General features: G+C 40.4%; 1 protein-coding gene across 4 annotated transcripts in view; it reads right to left on the reverse strand.

The window, feature by feature from the left end:
* Window positions 1-10,793, reverse strand: part of LOC106589484 (protein lin-52 homolog) — a 31,074-nt gene extending 20,281 nt beyond the window's left edge. For 2 of the 4 annotated variants that reach the window (XM_014179611.2, XM_045716031.2), the window contains exons 1-5: window positions 10,717-10,793; window positions 8,478-8,552; window positions 8,358-8,395; window positions 8,200-8,266; window positions 8,010-8,093 (exon numbers count right to left, since the gene is read on the reverse strand). In XM_014179611.2, the coding sequence (XP_014035086.1) occupies window positions 8,010-8,093; window positions 8,200-8,266; window positions 8,358-8,395; window positions 8,478-8,552; window positions 10,717-10,735 (283 nt within the window). In that variant the 5' untranslated portion in view covers window positions 10,736-10,793. Of the gene's footprint in view, window positions 1-1,152; window positions 4,479-8,009; window positions 8,094-8,199; window positions 8,267-8,357; window positions 8,396-8,477; window positions 8,553-9,850; window positions 10,008-10,716 lie in introns of those variants that run through there. The other 2 variants (XM_045716038.2, XM_045716037.2) reach the window with 2 other exon arrangements.
* Window positions 10,794-15,931: the final 5,138 nt, after the last annotated feature.

Here is a 15,931-nt window from a genome sequence, read left to right on the forward strand (position 1 = left end):
TTGACAAATTCTTCCAATAAAAAAGGAACCTGGTTTTTGGTCACTTTGTCATTATGAAAACAGTGATGGTGAGATTCAAATGGTGAGATGAATGCTACCACTATTCATGGCTTTATTATGTGTGCCTGCGTCAGCCACATAGGCTACAGAAAAATGGCCATCCAATCTATTTAGTCAGGCAATGTCCACATTATTCTCACATATTTTAGAATGTAATAATCATTTGAATATCAATGCATTGGCAAGACCCCCCCCCCAAAAAAATGTTTTTATTATTCTTAAATGCTTTTTTTTGGGGGGGGGGGGGTCTATATTATTAAATTATGTCTTTACAATTGTATAACAGAGGTCCTTCAATTACAATGAAGTGCTTAAAAAAGATAGTGAAACTCCTTGAATTTGTCTTGCCAATGTTTTATGAACCCTTCTTAAAGGGATGTATAGTCCTAGGCATATGATGTTGTATAGGTGAAGTTAATAGCTAATTTGCAAATATTCACTTCCTGCATGAAAATCTTTTTTTAATTCTGTTTCAAACCATTTAGAAATGTTAATCCCAATGTCACACATTGGCCCCATTATTTAAATCTGAATCTATTTCCAACAATAAATCCATTGCAGTGAAAAATAAGGAGGCTGGTTTTGTACAGTACTTGTCCTCATCATTTGACTCTAAATAATTATACAGAAAAATTATATCAGTCTACACTAAATGGTCTCTGCATAGGGAAGCTGCTTGGCTCCATATTAGGCCACATCATAGAGAAAGATATCCCTGCATTAGCAAGGAGCCAAGGCCCAGTCAGTCCAGTCAGCTGGTGGTGGTGGGGATCAGTGAAACCTACAAGTGTGTTAGAGCAGCAGCCTGAGGCCTGTCCCTCAGGACCAATCCCCTTTCAATTACCTCCAATAACAGCACTTATCACAGTAGTCAGCGCTCTCCTGGGACCCAGGGCTGATGCCGAGCTCAGCGGCCCACAACAGGGGCATTCATCACAGGTCGGAGCAGCAGCTGGGGTCTGGGGAGGCATGCGCCAGGTCCCCCATGGGGCACACTGTGGCAGCATCACACAGCCATCGGGGGGGGGGGGGGGGGGAGGGGGGCCCCCAGGGAACAGGGGCCTGCCACACACACCCATACTAACACATATGTGCATGCATAATATACATGCAGTGCTGCCCCACTTGCACACTTGGGGCCTCTGTTCTACAGGTAATCTGCCTTTGGATCTCCAAAGATTAGGCTACATTACATTAGGCTAGCCATTTTACATGACATTAGGCTGGTGTTCCAAGTCCTTCTGAAGGTTCAGGTGAAATCAGTGTCCTCTAGGTCAGGGTGTCTACGTCTGGCCAGTCCCCTTCCTCCACAGGCATCAAGGAGGGTGTTTTCACTGGCTGATTGTGCTCTGCCCATTAACCAGCTCAGTTTAATGGGCCACATGTTTAAAGGGGGGGGGGGGTAGTAAATCCTGTCCCCTGCCCTGGTTTGTGTTCCCTCCCTCTCTCTCTCTCTCTCTGAGGAAACAAACATGATGAAAAAGTAGCTGAGATTTACAAGGCCTCCTCTGACAGCCGGGAAAACAAGAAAATTAAACCAGAGCACATTAAAAAGGCATCATTACAAGCTGCTCTGAGACCGATAATAACCATTATTGTGTTACTTCATCCTGAGGTACATGACATGGTTGCAAAGACAACATCCCTTCCTTTATGGCTGCTAACATCTTTACAACTAACAAATATGTCGTATGGTAGACAACATGAAGCATTTAATCAAATGAAAGATCATGAACAGATCACTGCATGCTCAGGGCATAAGACAAGCTGATCTGAAAAATGTGAGGGACATCAGATAGCTTCATTTTCCCATAAACGCCTGTAAATGAAGCTTATCACGTTTGGGTGAGACTGGTCCCACAGACCCTGGATCAGACTGTATGATCAGCTTGTTTAATTTGTATTTAGTTATAATATTTAGCTATAATATGTGGTAGAGAGAGGATCCTGACCTGTAAATATGAGCCTGGAATAAGCAGATAACACATTTTATCTACAGCTATGCTGAAGTCAATGACACTAATCTGAGCTTTCATAATGCCTGCTGCATAATAATGAGACATTCAAGCAGTGTGATTGCGTTTGTCATCCCCACCAAGTCTATGTGCACTTTGAGGCAATTCACTGTCACTCAAGCGGTCAAGTCATGCGCTATATCTTGAGGTAGGTTGCTTGCTTGATCAACATAAACGTTGCCATTAAACAAAAATATATCTCTCATTTCTGAGCGAGCAGGGCAAAGCCCAGACAAATCATGTTTGGCATAATCCTTTCCAGAATGAGTCTACTTTAATCATCCTGTCTTTATGGAATTTGACAAATCAGCGGTGCTCTCTGTGGAGCGGGACCTATCAGCCCTGCACCCCCTCTGCATAACCAACATGCTCTACATCTCTCAGAATCACAAAGGGGGGCAGAGGGTTCCTCGTCCTCACTGTACAAGATTACAGTTTCTGTTTAAGCATTGAATGGAGGCTAAATCCACTCCAGATTTAAGGTAGAACTCCGCCCAGAGAGCATAGATTTAAGGGAGTGCTCTATTCTACAACAAGAGTGTGTGCAAAACAAGTGCAGCCAACATTAAATGCATAGTTAGAATTCAACAATACTTTTATTTTGGCAGCAAAAAAATACTTTGAGAGGAAATAACTTAAGTCTGTATCAAATCTCTGTCACGGCATTTTGTTTCTGAGTTTGTGCATGGTGTGCTTTGTCCATAGCGAGCTAAGTACCCATATTCCTCTTAGGAAAAAAAGGAGCACTTAGCTAGGCTACATCTCTCTAATCCACACTTTATGGATTAGGACAATGGATGCAGAAAATCTGTCAATCCACATTTTGCATCCATCACATGCTTCAATACTTGTTGTCTTATGTGAGACCTGCCCCCACATCACCAGACTTCTAAATGCAATGTTGAATTGCTGTTGTTTTACACTGAGTTACAGTACCAGTCAAACGTTTGGACACACCAACCCATTTTCTACATTGTAGAATAATAGCGAAGACATCAAAACTATGAAACAACACATATGGAATCATGTAGTAAGCAAAAAAGTGTTCAACAAATCAAAATATATTTTATATTTGAGATTCTTCAAAGTAGCCACCCTTTGCCTCGATGACAGCTTTGCACACTCATGTCTTCAGTGTACAACATGATAGTTACATGTAGCTTAACACCCCTACTGAAAAAAGAACATGAAATCGCGCTTGAGGCATGGAATGCATAGTTCGGCCATATCTTTAGTGCACAACATGTAGTTTCCCCCTCCATGGAAGTGGCAGCGGAGCAGTGGGAGCACAGAGCAGAAGTTACATTGGCAGCAGTGTGCAGCAGCTAAGTAAAACAAATTCCTGCACCTGCGCTGAAATATTCGTATCAATAGCTACGGCATGTCGGAACCGCAGTCACTCCAGTACTTTAATGTAGCTGTAAGTTGGTGTTGATAGCAACTGGCTGACTCATGAAGTGCTTACATAACGTTAGCAGGCTGGTAGGGTTAACTTTAGCATGCAAGTATGGCTAACGTTAGCAGGCTAGTTGGCTAGCAACCTAGTAAACTGATTTGCAAAAAGTATTTGCTTGTAAATTGGCTGAAAATTAAATTGAAACCCGTAGTCATGAGCGCAAACAATTTGGTTTAATTTTAAGTTAGACATTTTAAGTAATTTCTGCTGGAGTTTACATTATAGGGAATAGGCTGGCTTGCTGGGTCCTCCATATACCTTCACATCCCGAAAAAATGTTTCCGTCATGATTTCGGCATTCTCATTCATTTTATTTAATTACAAAACAAGTTTTGAAAAGTGAGGTGTAACTTTGCATTGGAAATTGATGCGTATACTACTGTAAATCCATTTGTTACATGTGGCTAAGTTCATGCTAACTACCCTTTAATGTGAAAATGCATTCAAAATGGTTGCCCTATGCTGACGTGCAATGATACAAGTAAAAGGAGGGCTGTGATTGCCTACTACTGCCAATTTCTCTGTATAAAATAGCCATAACTTTAAACTAGCAGATATTACAGTGCCTTCAGAAAGTATTTACACCCCTTGAGTTTTACCAAATTTTGTTGTGTTACAGCCTGAATTTAAAATGGATTAAATTTAGATTTTATGTCACTGGCCTACACACAATACCCCATAATGTCAAAGAGGAATTATGTTTTTAGACATTTTACAAATTAATTAATAATGAAAAGCTGAAATGTCTTGAGTCAAAATTTAAAAAGCAGACATTGAATATCCCTTTGAGCATGTTGAAGTTATTAATGACACTTTGGATGGTGTATCAATATAACCAGTCACAACAAAGATACAGGCGTCCTGCCTACCTCAGGTGCAGGAGAGGAAGAAAACCACTCAGGGATTTCACCATGAGGGCAACATTGTAGTTACTAAACAATATTAACCTAAATGACAAAGAGAAACAAAGGACATTTATACAGAATAAAAATATTCCAAAACAGGCACAAAATAAAAAAAATGAAAATGTGGCAAAGAAATAAACTTTTATGCCCTGAATAAAGTGTTGTGTTGAAATACTCTTCATATTTTCAAGCATGGTGGAGGCTGCATCATGTTAAGGGTATGCTTGTCATCGGCAAGGGAGTTTTTTTTAGGATAAAAATAAACGGAATAGAGCTAAGCACAGGCAAAATTCTAGAAGACCTGGGAGACAAATTCACCTTTCAGCAGGACAATAACCTAAAACACAAGGTCAAATATTCACTGGAGTTTCTTACCAAGACGACTTTGAATGTTCCAGAGTGTCCTAGTTACCGTTTTTATCTATGGCAAGACTGGTTGTCTAGCAATGGTCAAAAACCAACTTCACAGAGCATGAAGAATAAAAAAATGAATAATGTGCAAATATTGTACAACCCAGGTGTGCAAAGTTCTTAGAGACTTACCCAGAAAGACTCACAGCTGTAATCACTGCCAATGGTGATTCTAGCATGTATTGACTCAGGGGTGAATACTTATTTAAATGAGATATTTCTGTATTTCATTTTCAGTAAATGCACAAAAAAAATCTAAAACATGTTTTCACTTTGTCATTATGAGGTATTGTGAGTACTGTAGATGGCTGACTTAAAAAAAAAAACTCAGGCTGTAACAACAAAATATAAAAGAAGTCAAGGGGTATGAATACTTTCTCAAGGCATTATATTGAAATATTTGTCAAATATTTTTTTATATATATTTTCATGTTTAGATGTTTCAATATTCATTAAAAAAAATAAAAAATATATATATATATATATATATATATATATATATACACACACACACACATACATACTGGGGGGAAAAGTATTCGATCCCCTGCTGATTTTGTACGTTTGCCCACTTACAAAGAAATGATCAGTCTATAATTTTAATAGTAGGTTTATTTGAACAGTGAGAGACAGAATAACAACAAAAAAATCCTGAAAAACACGTCAAAAATGTTACAAATTGATTTGCATTTTAATGAGGGAAATAAGTATTTGACCCCCTCTCAATCAGAAAGATTTCTGGATCCCAGGTGTCTTTTATACAGGTAACGAGCTGAGATTAGGAGCACACTCTTAAAGGGAGTGCTCCTAATCTCAGCTTGTTACCTGTATAAAAGACACCTGGGATCCAGAAAGATTTCTGGATCCCAGGTGTCTTTTATACAGGTAACGAGCTGAGATTAGGAGCACACTCTTAAAGGGAGTGCTCCTAATCTCAGCTTGTTACCTGTATAAAAGACACCTGTCCACAGAAGCAATCAATCAATCAGATGTTATAAAATGATTTGCATTTTAATGAGGGAAATAAGTATTTCACCCCTCTGCAAAACATGACTTAGTACTTGGTGGCAAAACCCTTGTTGGCAATCACAGAGGTCAGACGTTTCTTGTAGTTGGCCACCAGGTTTGCACACATCTCAGGAGGGATTTTGTCCCACTCCTCTTTGCAGATCTTCTCCAAGTCATTAAGGTTTCGAGGCTGACGTTTGGCAACTCAAACCTTCAGCTCCCTCCACAGATTTTCTATGGGATTAAGGTCTGGAGACTTGCTAGGCCACTCCAGGACCTTAATGTGCTTCTTCTTGAGCCACTCCTTTGTTGCCTTGGCCATGTGTTTTGGGTCATTGTCATGCTGGAATACCCATCCACTACCCATTTTCAATACCCTGGCTGAGGAAAGGAGGTTTTCACCCAAGATTTGACGGTACATGGCCCCGTCCATCGTCCCTTTGATGCGGTGAAGTTGTCCTGTCCCCTTAGCAGAAAAACACCCCCAAAGCATAATGCTTCCACCTCCATGTTTGACGGTGGAGATGGTGTTCTTGGGGTCATAGGCAGCATTCCTCCTCCTCCAAACACGGCGAGTTGAGTTGATGTCAAAGAGCTCCATTTTGGTCTAACCTGACCACAACACTTTCACCAGTTGTCCTCTGAGTCATTCAGATGTTAATTCTCTCCAAGCTGCTTGACGATGGTCCTGTAGCCCATTCCAGCCTTGTGTAGGTCTACAATCTTGTCTACAATACTTATTTCCCTCATTAAAATGCAAATCAATTTATAACATTTCTGACATGCGTTTTTATGGATTTTTTTGTTGTTATTCTGTCTCTCACTGTTCAAATAAACCTACCATTAAAATTATAGACTGATCCTTTCTTTGTCAGTGGGCAAACGTACAAAATCAGCAGGGGATCAAATACATTTTCCCCCCCACTGTATATATATGTTCAATCTTATTTAACTAAAAACGGTAACTAGGGCACTCTGGAACATTCAAAGTCGTCTTGGTAAGAAACTCCAGTGAATATTTGACCTTGTGTTTTAGGTTATTGTCCTGCTGAAAGGTGAATTGATATATATCAAAATATTACAGAGCAAGCGGTAAAGCTTCAAATGACACCAATTTTTTTGTTTTGTAGCATCTGATGAAAGATGAAAAAATATGGAGTCTTTGGTTAAGGCTAAAATGTCATAAATATGCCAACTTTAATTATTTCTCAATTATGCTTTTAGATACAAATGTCAAATATATCTCAACAATCCATCCTCCAATGGACTATTCTATGGATCACATTTTGTGACAATTACAAAAATCACGTTATTGCTTTGTCTAGATTTCATGAGGAATCATTCAAATACTCTCCAATTACAATCTATTTCTGTCTAATTCATAACAATATTCAGAAAGATTAGAAATACATTGAATCTTAATAAGCGGTGTCTACTTCGTGAAATGTAAAATGAGTTGAATGACTGTAGCAAATACTTGAGATGTTCCTTGACCGTTCACACATAAATTAGCCATAAGGCTAGCAGCACCATCTAGAGGTAGCCTATGGAATGACAACTAGAGCTCTGCTACACGACCTGAGCCTGATGGGCCTTGGTTAGGGCCTGTTTTATCATCAATAACTAGGGTACGGGCAGGGCTTGGGTATCACTAAATTGATCACCAAAATTTTGAAGCGGAGTCATTTCCTTGTGCTCTGCTGCGCAGTACAACCAACAGTATCTGACTAAGATCACAACATGGTGTCAAAAGCGCTTCAACCTCGTCAAATACAAGACGAGAGAGATCATTTCACAGAAAATAATCATGTTCATTGAGTTTTGGAAGAGTTTAGAGTGATGAAAAGTAGCTAACCGCTCTCTATATAGTTCTCGTCAATGAGCAGAGCAGCTCAAGCGGAGCCGTTGCTATGGATACTCACAGATCCAGAGCCGCCATGAGCAGAGTGCATGCAGAGCGAGCAGCGCGCAGTGAGAAAGTTATGGATTTACTAACGGAGGAAACTATTTCTAATTTCGGGCAGGGCCTTAACTTTGGCAGAAGCAAATCGGTCGGAGTATCACGGGCATGGGTAGGCCTTAAAGTATATGCCCGTGCAGAGCTCTGGTCCCCAACTGGTTGTGAGTGTGTATGTGTATCGTGTGTATACTTACACTCCTCAAGGCCCAGCTGGTAGGCCAGGTTCTGTAGCCCTTTGACCTTCTCCATCAGGTTTGCTGTGGTCAGACTCCCCAGCTCTGTGGGAGGAATAGAGTTGGAGTACAGTCAGTGAATACTTAGTCTATTTTCACAAGTAGGCAATGCTCATCAGTAAGTGTAGCATATGACGCTACTGTACCTTACCTTTTAACATTTCAATGTCCTCACTCTCCAGTTCAGCCATCCATTTGGGTGGAGAATTGGTAATTGGCTGCAAGACAAAAAATAAGAAGAATGTGCATTCTCTCAGCCATGTAGGTCTATTCATCAACGCTAGCTATAGATCTTTGAAAAACACTCACATTTTTGCAAGATGCAGCAAATTCTGCAACTCCTGGCACTGTGTGAGAATCAGAATCAGGAATGAGTAAATTGCAATAATAGGCTTTATGAAGCGAACACAGAGGAGAAGACAAACTTACGTTGCTCTGGCCATAGGTCAGGAGATGCTCTATCCAGCTTCTCAAAACTCAGCAGAGAGGACTCAAAATCATCACCTTACAAAGGGGGAAAACTTATTTTAGTCGTCATCAACCGATTCAACACTACTAAATGTGAAAGAGTAGCCTTTAGCTAAGTGCTGTTCACGCTAAGACATTGTGCTTGTTCGCTACATTAACAGGGCTCATTTAGTATAAGTAATTAGGGATTGGGTTTGAATTTAACATAATATTATGAAAGGAGTCATAATCCTTTCTTCTCAATGTACAGTGAGTTTGAGTGTAGGCTTATTTAAGGCTCTACTAGGGGTTGGAACCAAAATTATTTTCCAATAGTTTAGTTCTGAACAGAACCATTATTGTTTTCATTCCGTTCCACTGGTCCGACCAGCAAAATAAAGTTCTGACCCGGTTGGAACCCCCAAAAAAGTAACGGTTTATATTGTTCCTTTCTGTTCCTTTTTAAACCTCTGAAAACGACATTAAATTAGTTCACCAATGGGTAGAGCTGCTTGCTACGGAACGGGAAAGCTATGTACATGCATTGGACAGACTAGTGTAGTGTAGGGTGCGACATGCGACTGAAATTCTGCAGGTGAGGAGAGCACTGGACATCTTGTTATGACATGCATTTCCTGAATTAGGCCCACAGAATTATACCTACGGAGGAGCAGCTTCTATGAAGGAACTTTGAATGTCTCTGAACTTCAGAGAGTTGGCTTAACTAACTTTGGACCAGAGTTAGCTCTTGATCATGACTCTCAGTTCCATTACATTCATTACATTGCACATAATGCTGCCTAGAATTTGAGCGCTAAACCAGACAAACTTGTGTGAGCAGAGTGGCACCAGAATTAAAATACCTTACCTTTTTGTAGTTAATAAATCCAATGTGAAACGTGATAACTATAGTATCCTTAACATTGAAAAAGTTAATCCATTGTTCTCTAATTAAAAAACCTCTCCCTAATTTCTAAATCACGCCTGTAATGTCAGTAGCTACATTAGACTATGCATGCTTCAGAGGGAGGGGGAGGTAGCCTACACAAAAACTGGCAAAGATTTTCAACTGGCAGGCAGACACTGGAATAAGTTTCTGAGTAACAGTGAGGACTTTGCATAGGCGCTTTGTTGCGTTTTTTTTGTGGGAATGGAAAATGTAAAATAACAGTAATAACTGGTTCGTTCCAGAACAGTATAGATCACTTTCGTTCTTGGTTCTGTTCTTCAAAATTGTTATATTTTCCGATTTTGCGGTTCCGTTCCATGAACCAGTTCCAGCTAGACAGCCCTTTTTGTTCAACTAACCAGTTCTTGGCGATACATTTTTTTTTCTCACAGAATCAAGAACTTACTAGTATCTTAGAAATGTCCGTTTCCAGTTGCAGGTGTATGGAAAAGACACAAATGCACCTCCATACAGGTGGTTCTTCAAAACCAGCAAGAACTCATTAAATCCATGTTTAGTATCGAGTGAGATATGCCACTTGCATGTGTGAAGACATTGTGTTTTGGTCACACGGTGTGATGCACTGTCATCACATAGAAAGGACTATTTCCTGCAAAGATGTTGGGAAATGCCAGATGTGCAGCAGCTAAAACAGCGAGGAACTTCCTCGCAAGGTACAAAACATGGATGATCTTTGAGTTGTCGCTGGTTTTTGTAGAACCACCTACAACTGGAAACGGACATTGATTCTGCGGGGGGAAAAGTACCAATAACGTAGAAAGTATTGCCAAGAACAGGTTAGTTGACACATCTATTGGTGGTGGTTTGTATGGGGCTTTCTTGAAACGTCCAGTATTGGACAACCAATCTTTGGTTGTATCACATTATCTGGCTGTAGCTAGCTGTAGCTACCTACTAGCATGCAAATGAATTAGTCATTACAGCTACTGTTCCTTTGCTGATCACCTAGCTAGGTCAGTGTCCATTAAAATGGCTGTTACTGATAAATTGGATAGGCCGAGATGGCTAATAAAGACAAACTGCATAGTTATCTTATCAAGTAGGAAGAAGGGCATTGCTAGCTGGCTTGTTTTGGTTTGGCAGACATAACCTGTTGTGTGAGCATAGCCTTGTGAAAAACGTGAGACATTATTTGTACAACATATGAACTCAGAATGTTTCAGCAAATAGAAATACGAAGCATACGGGTTTCATCAGCATCTCGGTATCAAGATGTCAATTTATACACCCAACAACGAAATTAGAATTTACCTCCATTTGGAGACGCCATCTTCAGATCCACACACGTGATAGAATGCAGCCAATGGGTTGATGTTGCTTCAGATTGACGTGTCTGCACCAGGCTGCACTACAAACTTCTGTCAGCAGGTGGCATATGTATCACAGTGCCACACAACTGCATCAAAGATTCTTCTACTGAACAAAAATATAAACGCAAGATGTAAAGTGTTGGTCCCATGTTTCATGAGCTGAAATAAAAGATCGCAGAATTTTCCCATATGCACAATAATTATTTAGCCATTTTTTTGGCACAAATCTATTTACATCCCTGTTAGTGAACATTTCTCCTTTGACTTGATAATACATCCACCTGACAGGTGTGGTATAGCAAGAAGCTGATTAAACAGCATGACTGTTACGGGTTCCCCTTGTGCTGGGGACAATTAAAGGCTACTAAATTGTGCAGTTTTGTCACACAATACCACATGTCTTAAGTTTTGGGGGAGTGTGCAATTGGCATGCTGACTGCAGGAATATCCACCAGAGCTGTTGCCAGATACCACAAGCCCTCTCCAACATCATTTTAAAGAATTTGGCAGTATGTCCAACCGGCCTAACAACCGCAGACCACATGTAACCACACCAGCCCAGGACCTCCACATCCGGCTTCGTCACCTGTGGGATCATCTGAGTCCAGTCAACCGGACAGTTGAAACTGAGGAGTCTTTCTGTCTGTAATAAAGCCCTTTTGTGGGGTCCTGGCTTCCAAGTGGGTGGGCCTATGCCCACCAATGGGCCATAATCCATGTGAAATCCATAGATTAGGGCCTAATGAATTGATTTCAATTGACTGATTTCCTTACATGAACTGTAACTCAGTAAAATTGTTGCATGTTGCGTTTATATTTTTGTTCAGTATAGATAAATCATTTAATATCTAAGAAAAAAGCATTCATATCTGTGACTGTATGCTCAATAAAAAGTTAAAAAATCTAGATGAACCTCTGGGTGATTACATGGCAGCAGCCTACAATATAAACTAGGTATAATATGGATTCAAATAATATCCATTGCTTGTTTCTATATAGAAAAAAATTATGCATGACATTCAGTGCTTTTTTTTCTGTATTCGAGAAGTAAGACAATGATGTCTGTCACAAACACATGATCAAATGTATAAAAGTCATAACCACACAACATAAGAATTTTATTTAACCTTTATTTAACTAGGCAAGTCAGTTAAGAACAAATTCTTATTTACAATGACGGCCTAACCCGGACGACGCTGGGTCAATTGTGCGCCACCCTATGTGACTCCCAATCACGGCCGGTTGTGATACAGCCTGGAATCAAACCAGGGTCTGTAGTGACGCCTCTAGCACTGAGATGCAGTGCCTTAGACCGCTGCGCCACTCTGGAGCCCCATACACTGCAAAAAAAAAAAAAAAATGGGACACACAAAGAGCAATGAAAAAGGCCATTAATATTTACTATTAAAATGAACAAAAAGATATACAAACCAACAGGTAAATAACAGTTGTATTGAAAAGTAACAGATCCCTTTCTTTGAGAAAGCACAATGCAGAACTGAAAATCATTGAATGCACTATCTTGCCAAAGATTCATACAACACTGAACTCTAAGATTGAGCAAACATTGCAAGATAAACAAAGAAAAAGTAAGAAATACAACAGTCAATATTTGATATTATAAAAAGAGAAACAGGTTAATTCATTCATATCATAAAACATTTAAATAGAATATTTGGATTCTCAAAAGTATTTACGCACTTAGCTCATTATTGCAACTCAGTCAAGAAAAAACAACATGTTAAGGCAGTTTAGTAGACATCATTAGCGGTGAATAAAATACAACTGATAAAAAAATAACGATATATCACTATGTCAGTCAGAACTCTCCCTGACTGTTCACCTGACTAAAACTCCCAGGAGTCCATTCACTTCAGGCCAGCCATGGTACTGGCAGGGTCATGGGCTAGCAGCCCTCTCATACCATAAGACAGAGGTTTAAACAGGTAAAATCTGCATGGGTTAGAAAAGCTGAGAGGGAAACTGAAATGTAAGCTGAAGAGAACATAAACCAATTTCAAAATGTATGTTTTTTGTGTGTAGATTTACTGTTGCCCCAATGTCATACTGTAGGCAATACCACTAACGTGAACAGAACTTACACAGTTAACATTTTATTAAGCTCCAAGGCATATCAACAGTATGAATAACAAGGAGGCCGTATTATTAGCTCACCTGTAGAGGATGGTGAGGAAAAGCATTGCCTGTCCTCCTCTGAGCAGCCAGTGGAAATAGTGTGGGCAGCGCCACAGGTCAGCACTCTAGCAGGGTGTCCAAAGTGATCCTTGAGATAGAGAAAACAATTCAAGATCTTCATAAATATAACTGATCTGAACTACTCCAACGTTATTTAATGCATAACTTCTGGATGAGTCTGTAACGTGTGATCAGCATAAGTACAGTTGAAGTCGGAAGTTTACATACACCTTAGCCAAATACATTTAAACTCAGTTTCACAATTCCTGACATTTAATCCTAGTAAAAATTCCCTGTTTTAGGTCAGTTAGGATCACCACTTCATTTTAAGAATGGGAAATGTCAGAATAATAGAGAGAATGATTTATTTCAGCTTTTATTTCTTTCATCACATTCCCAGTGGGTCAGAAGTTTACATACACTCAATTAGTATTTGGTAGCATTGCCTTTAAATTGATTAACTTGGGTCAAATGTTTCAGGTAGCCTTCCACAAGCTTCCCACAATAAGTTGGGTGAATTTTGGCCCATTCCTCCAGACAGAGCTGGTGTAACTGGGTCAGGTTTATAGGCCTCCTTGCTCACACACGCTTTTTCAGTTCTGCCCACAAATTTTCAATAGGATTGAGGTCAGGGCTTTGTGATGTACACTCCAATACCTTGACTTTGTTGTCCTTCAGCCATTTTGCCAGAACTTTGGAAGTATGCTTGAGGTCATTGTCTATTTGGAAGACCCATTTGCGACCAAGCTTTAACTTCCTGACTGATGTCTTGAGATGTTGCTTCAAAATATCCACATAATTTTCCTCCTCATGATACCATCTATTTTGTGAAGTGCACCAGTCCCCCCTCCAGCAAAGCACCCCCAAAACATGATGCTGCCACCCCCGTGCTTCACGGTTGGGATGGTGTTCTTCAGCTTGCAATCCTCCCCCTTTTCCCTCCAAACATGGTCATTATGGCCAAACAGTTTTATTTTTGTTTCATCAGACCAGAGGACATTTCTCCAAAAAGTACAATCTTTGTCCCCATGTGCAGTTGCAAACCGTAGTCTGGCTTTTTTTATGGCGGTTTTGGAGCAATGGCTTCTTCCTTGCTGAGCGACCTTTCAGGTTGTCGATATAGAACTAGTTTTACTGTGGATATAGATACTTTTGTACCTGTTTCCTCCAGCATCCTCACAAGGTCCTTTGCTGTTGTTCTGGGATTGATTTGCACTTTTCACAACAAAGTACGTTCATCTCTAGGAGACAGAACGCGTCTCCTTCCTGAATGGTCTGACGGCTGCGTGGTCCCATGATGTTTATACTTGCGTACTATTGTTTGTACAGATGAACGTGGTACCTTTAGGGCTTTAGAAATTGGTCCCAAGGATGAACCAGACTTGTGGAGGTCTACAATTTTTTTTCTGAGGACTTGGCTGATTTCTTTTGATTTTCTCATGATGTCAAGCAAAGAGGCACTGAGTTTGACGGTGGGCCTTGAAATACATCCACAGGTACACCTCCAATTGACTCAAATGATGTCAATTAGCCTATCAGATGCTTCTAAAGCCATGGCATCATTTTCTGGAATGTTCCAAGCTGTTTAAAGGCACAGTCAACTTAGTGTATGTAAACTTCTGACCCACTGGAATTGTGATACAGTGAATTATAAGTGAAATAATCTGCCTGTAAACAATTGTTGGAAAAATTACTTGTCTCATGCACAAAGTAGATGTCCTAACTGACTTGCCAAAAACTAGTTTGTTAACAAGAAATTTGTGGAGTGGTTGAAAAACGAGTTTTAATGACTCCAACCTAAGTGTATGTAAACTTACAACTTCAACTGTAAGTAGCCTTGTGCGAGCCGGAACAGCTCATAGGAGCAGGAGCCTACCTCCTGCTTCTGCAGCATGAGGCAGCTTGATGGCCTTACCTCCAATCGATCTCCTTAATGCTGTGGTGGCTCCAAGCAGAGATGCATCGGATCACATTTTTTGTCTTTTGGTATGAATCGAACTCCCAACCTTCCACTCCAAGGACTGACACTAACCACAAGGCCACTGAGTTGGTCTACATGACCAGGGGAATTATGGGGAGCATGTGTTTTTGTGGTAGGCCCACTGTACCTGTTAGTGTGCAGCTGAAGAGCATGGCAGGGAAGTAGTGGTGGTAGTAAAGGATGCGGCCCGTGGTGTACTACTGTAAGTCGCTCTGGATAAGAGCGTCTGCTAAATGACTAAAATGTAAATGTAATGTAAATGTGTAGAAGGGTACATAGTGCAGCAACCAGCTCAGGAGCAGCAGTCCTCCACCTTCCATCAGCACGCAACAATGCTCTGCACATACACATCAGCGTTAGAATGAGGTACTCAAAATAGTTACTCATGACAGGGAAGTTCTAAATCCTCCTACCTACTTTTCTCATGTCCAGCTGGACTCCTCTGTTGAGGGCCAGAGAGGCTGCTGCCACCATAACCACATACAGGCCCAGACTGACCAGGTTCAGCCACCAGATCACCTGCAGAGGAGTTCCAGATTTAGCTATATTGTAGCAGTGTTACGTGTATTAGCATACTCTTGAGTGGAGAGAGGTACTTACAGGGTTCCCTAACAGGTAGACACGGTATTCCGTCTCATTCTCTCCTGAGAAACTCCATCCCTTTAAAGAAATAGATCAAAGACACAGTGATAAGTTAATATCTTTATGGGACTGTCAAACCACACAGTATTCAACATGCTAACCTGGTAGTTGATTGGCCAGGGTTTAGGGTTAATTTCATTGTCTTTGGGCTTCAACCCACTGTTACCCTGTAAAAATAGACATTTAGTTGTAATTAATCCAATAAGTATGTGGGAAAATGTGACGTACAGTGAGATGTGTGTTCTTTTGTTCTCTCACCCTGATCATGATGATGTGGAACTCCAGCAAAATATCCAGGAAGTGGGGCTTTAGCAATGAAAGGCTAATGTTGGGCACT

The sequence above is a fragment of the Salmo salar genome, chromosome 01 (assembly GCF_965601325.2).
Source record: "Salmo salar chromosome 01, fSalSal1, whole genome shotgun sequence".
Lineage (NCBI taxonomy): Eukaryota > Metazoa > Chordata > Actinopteri > Salmoniformes > Salmonidae > Salmo > Salmo salar.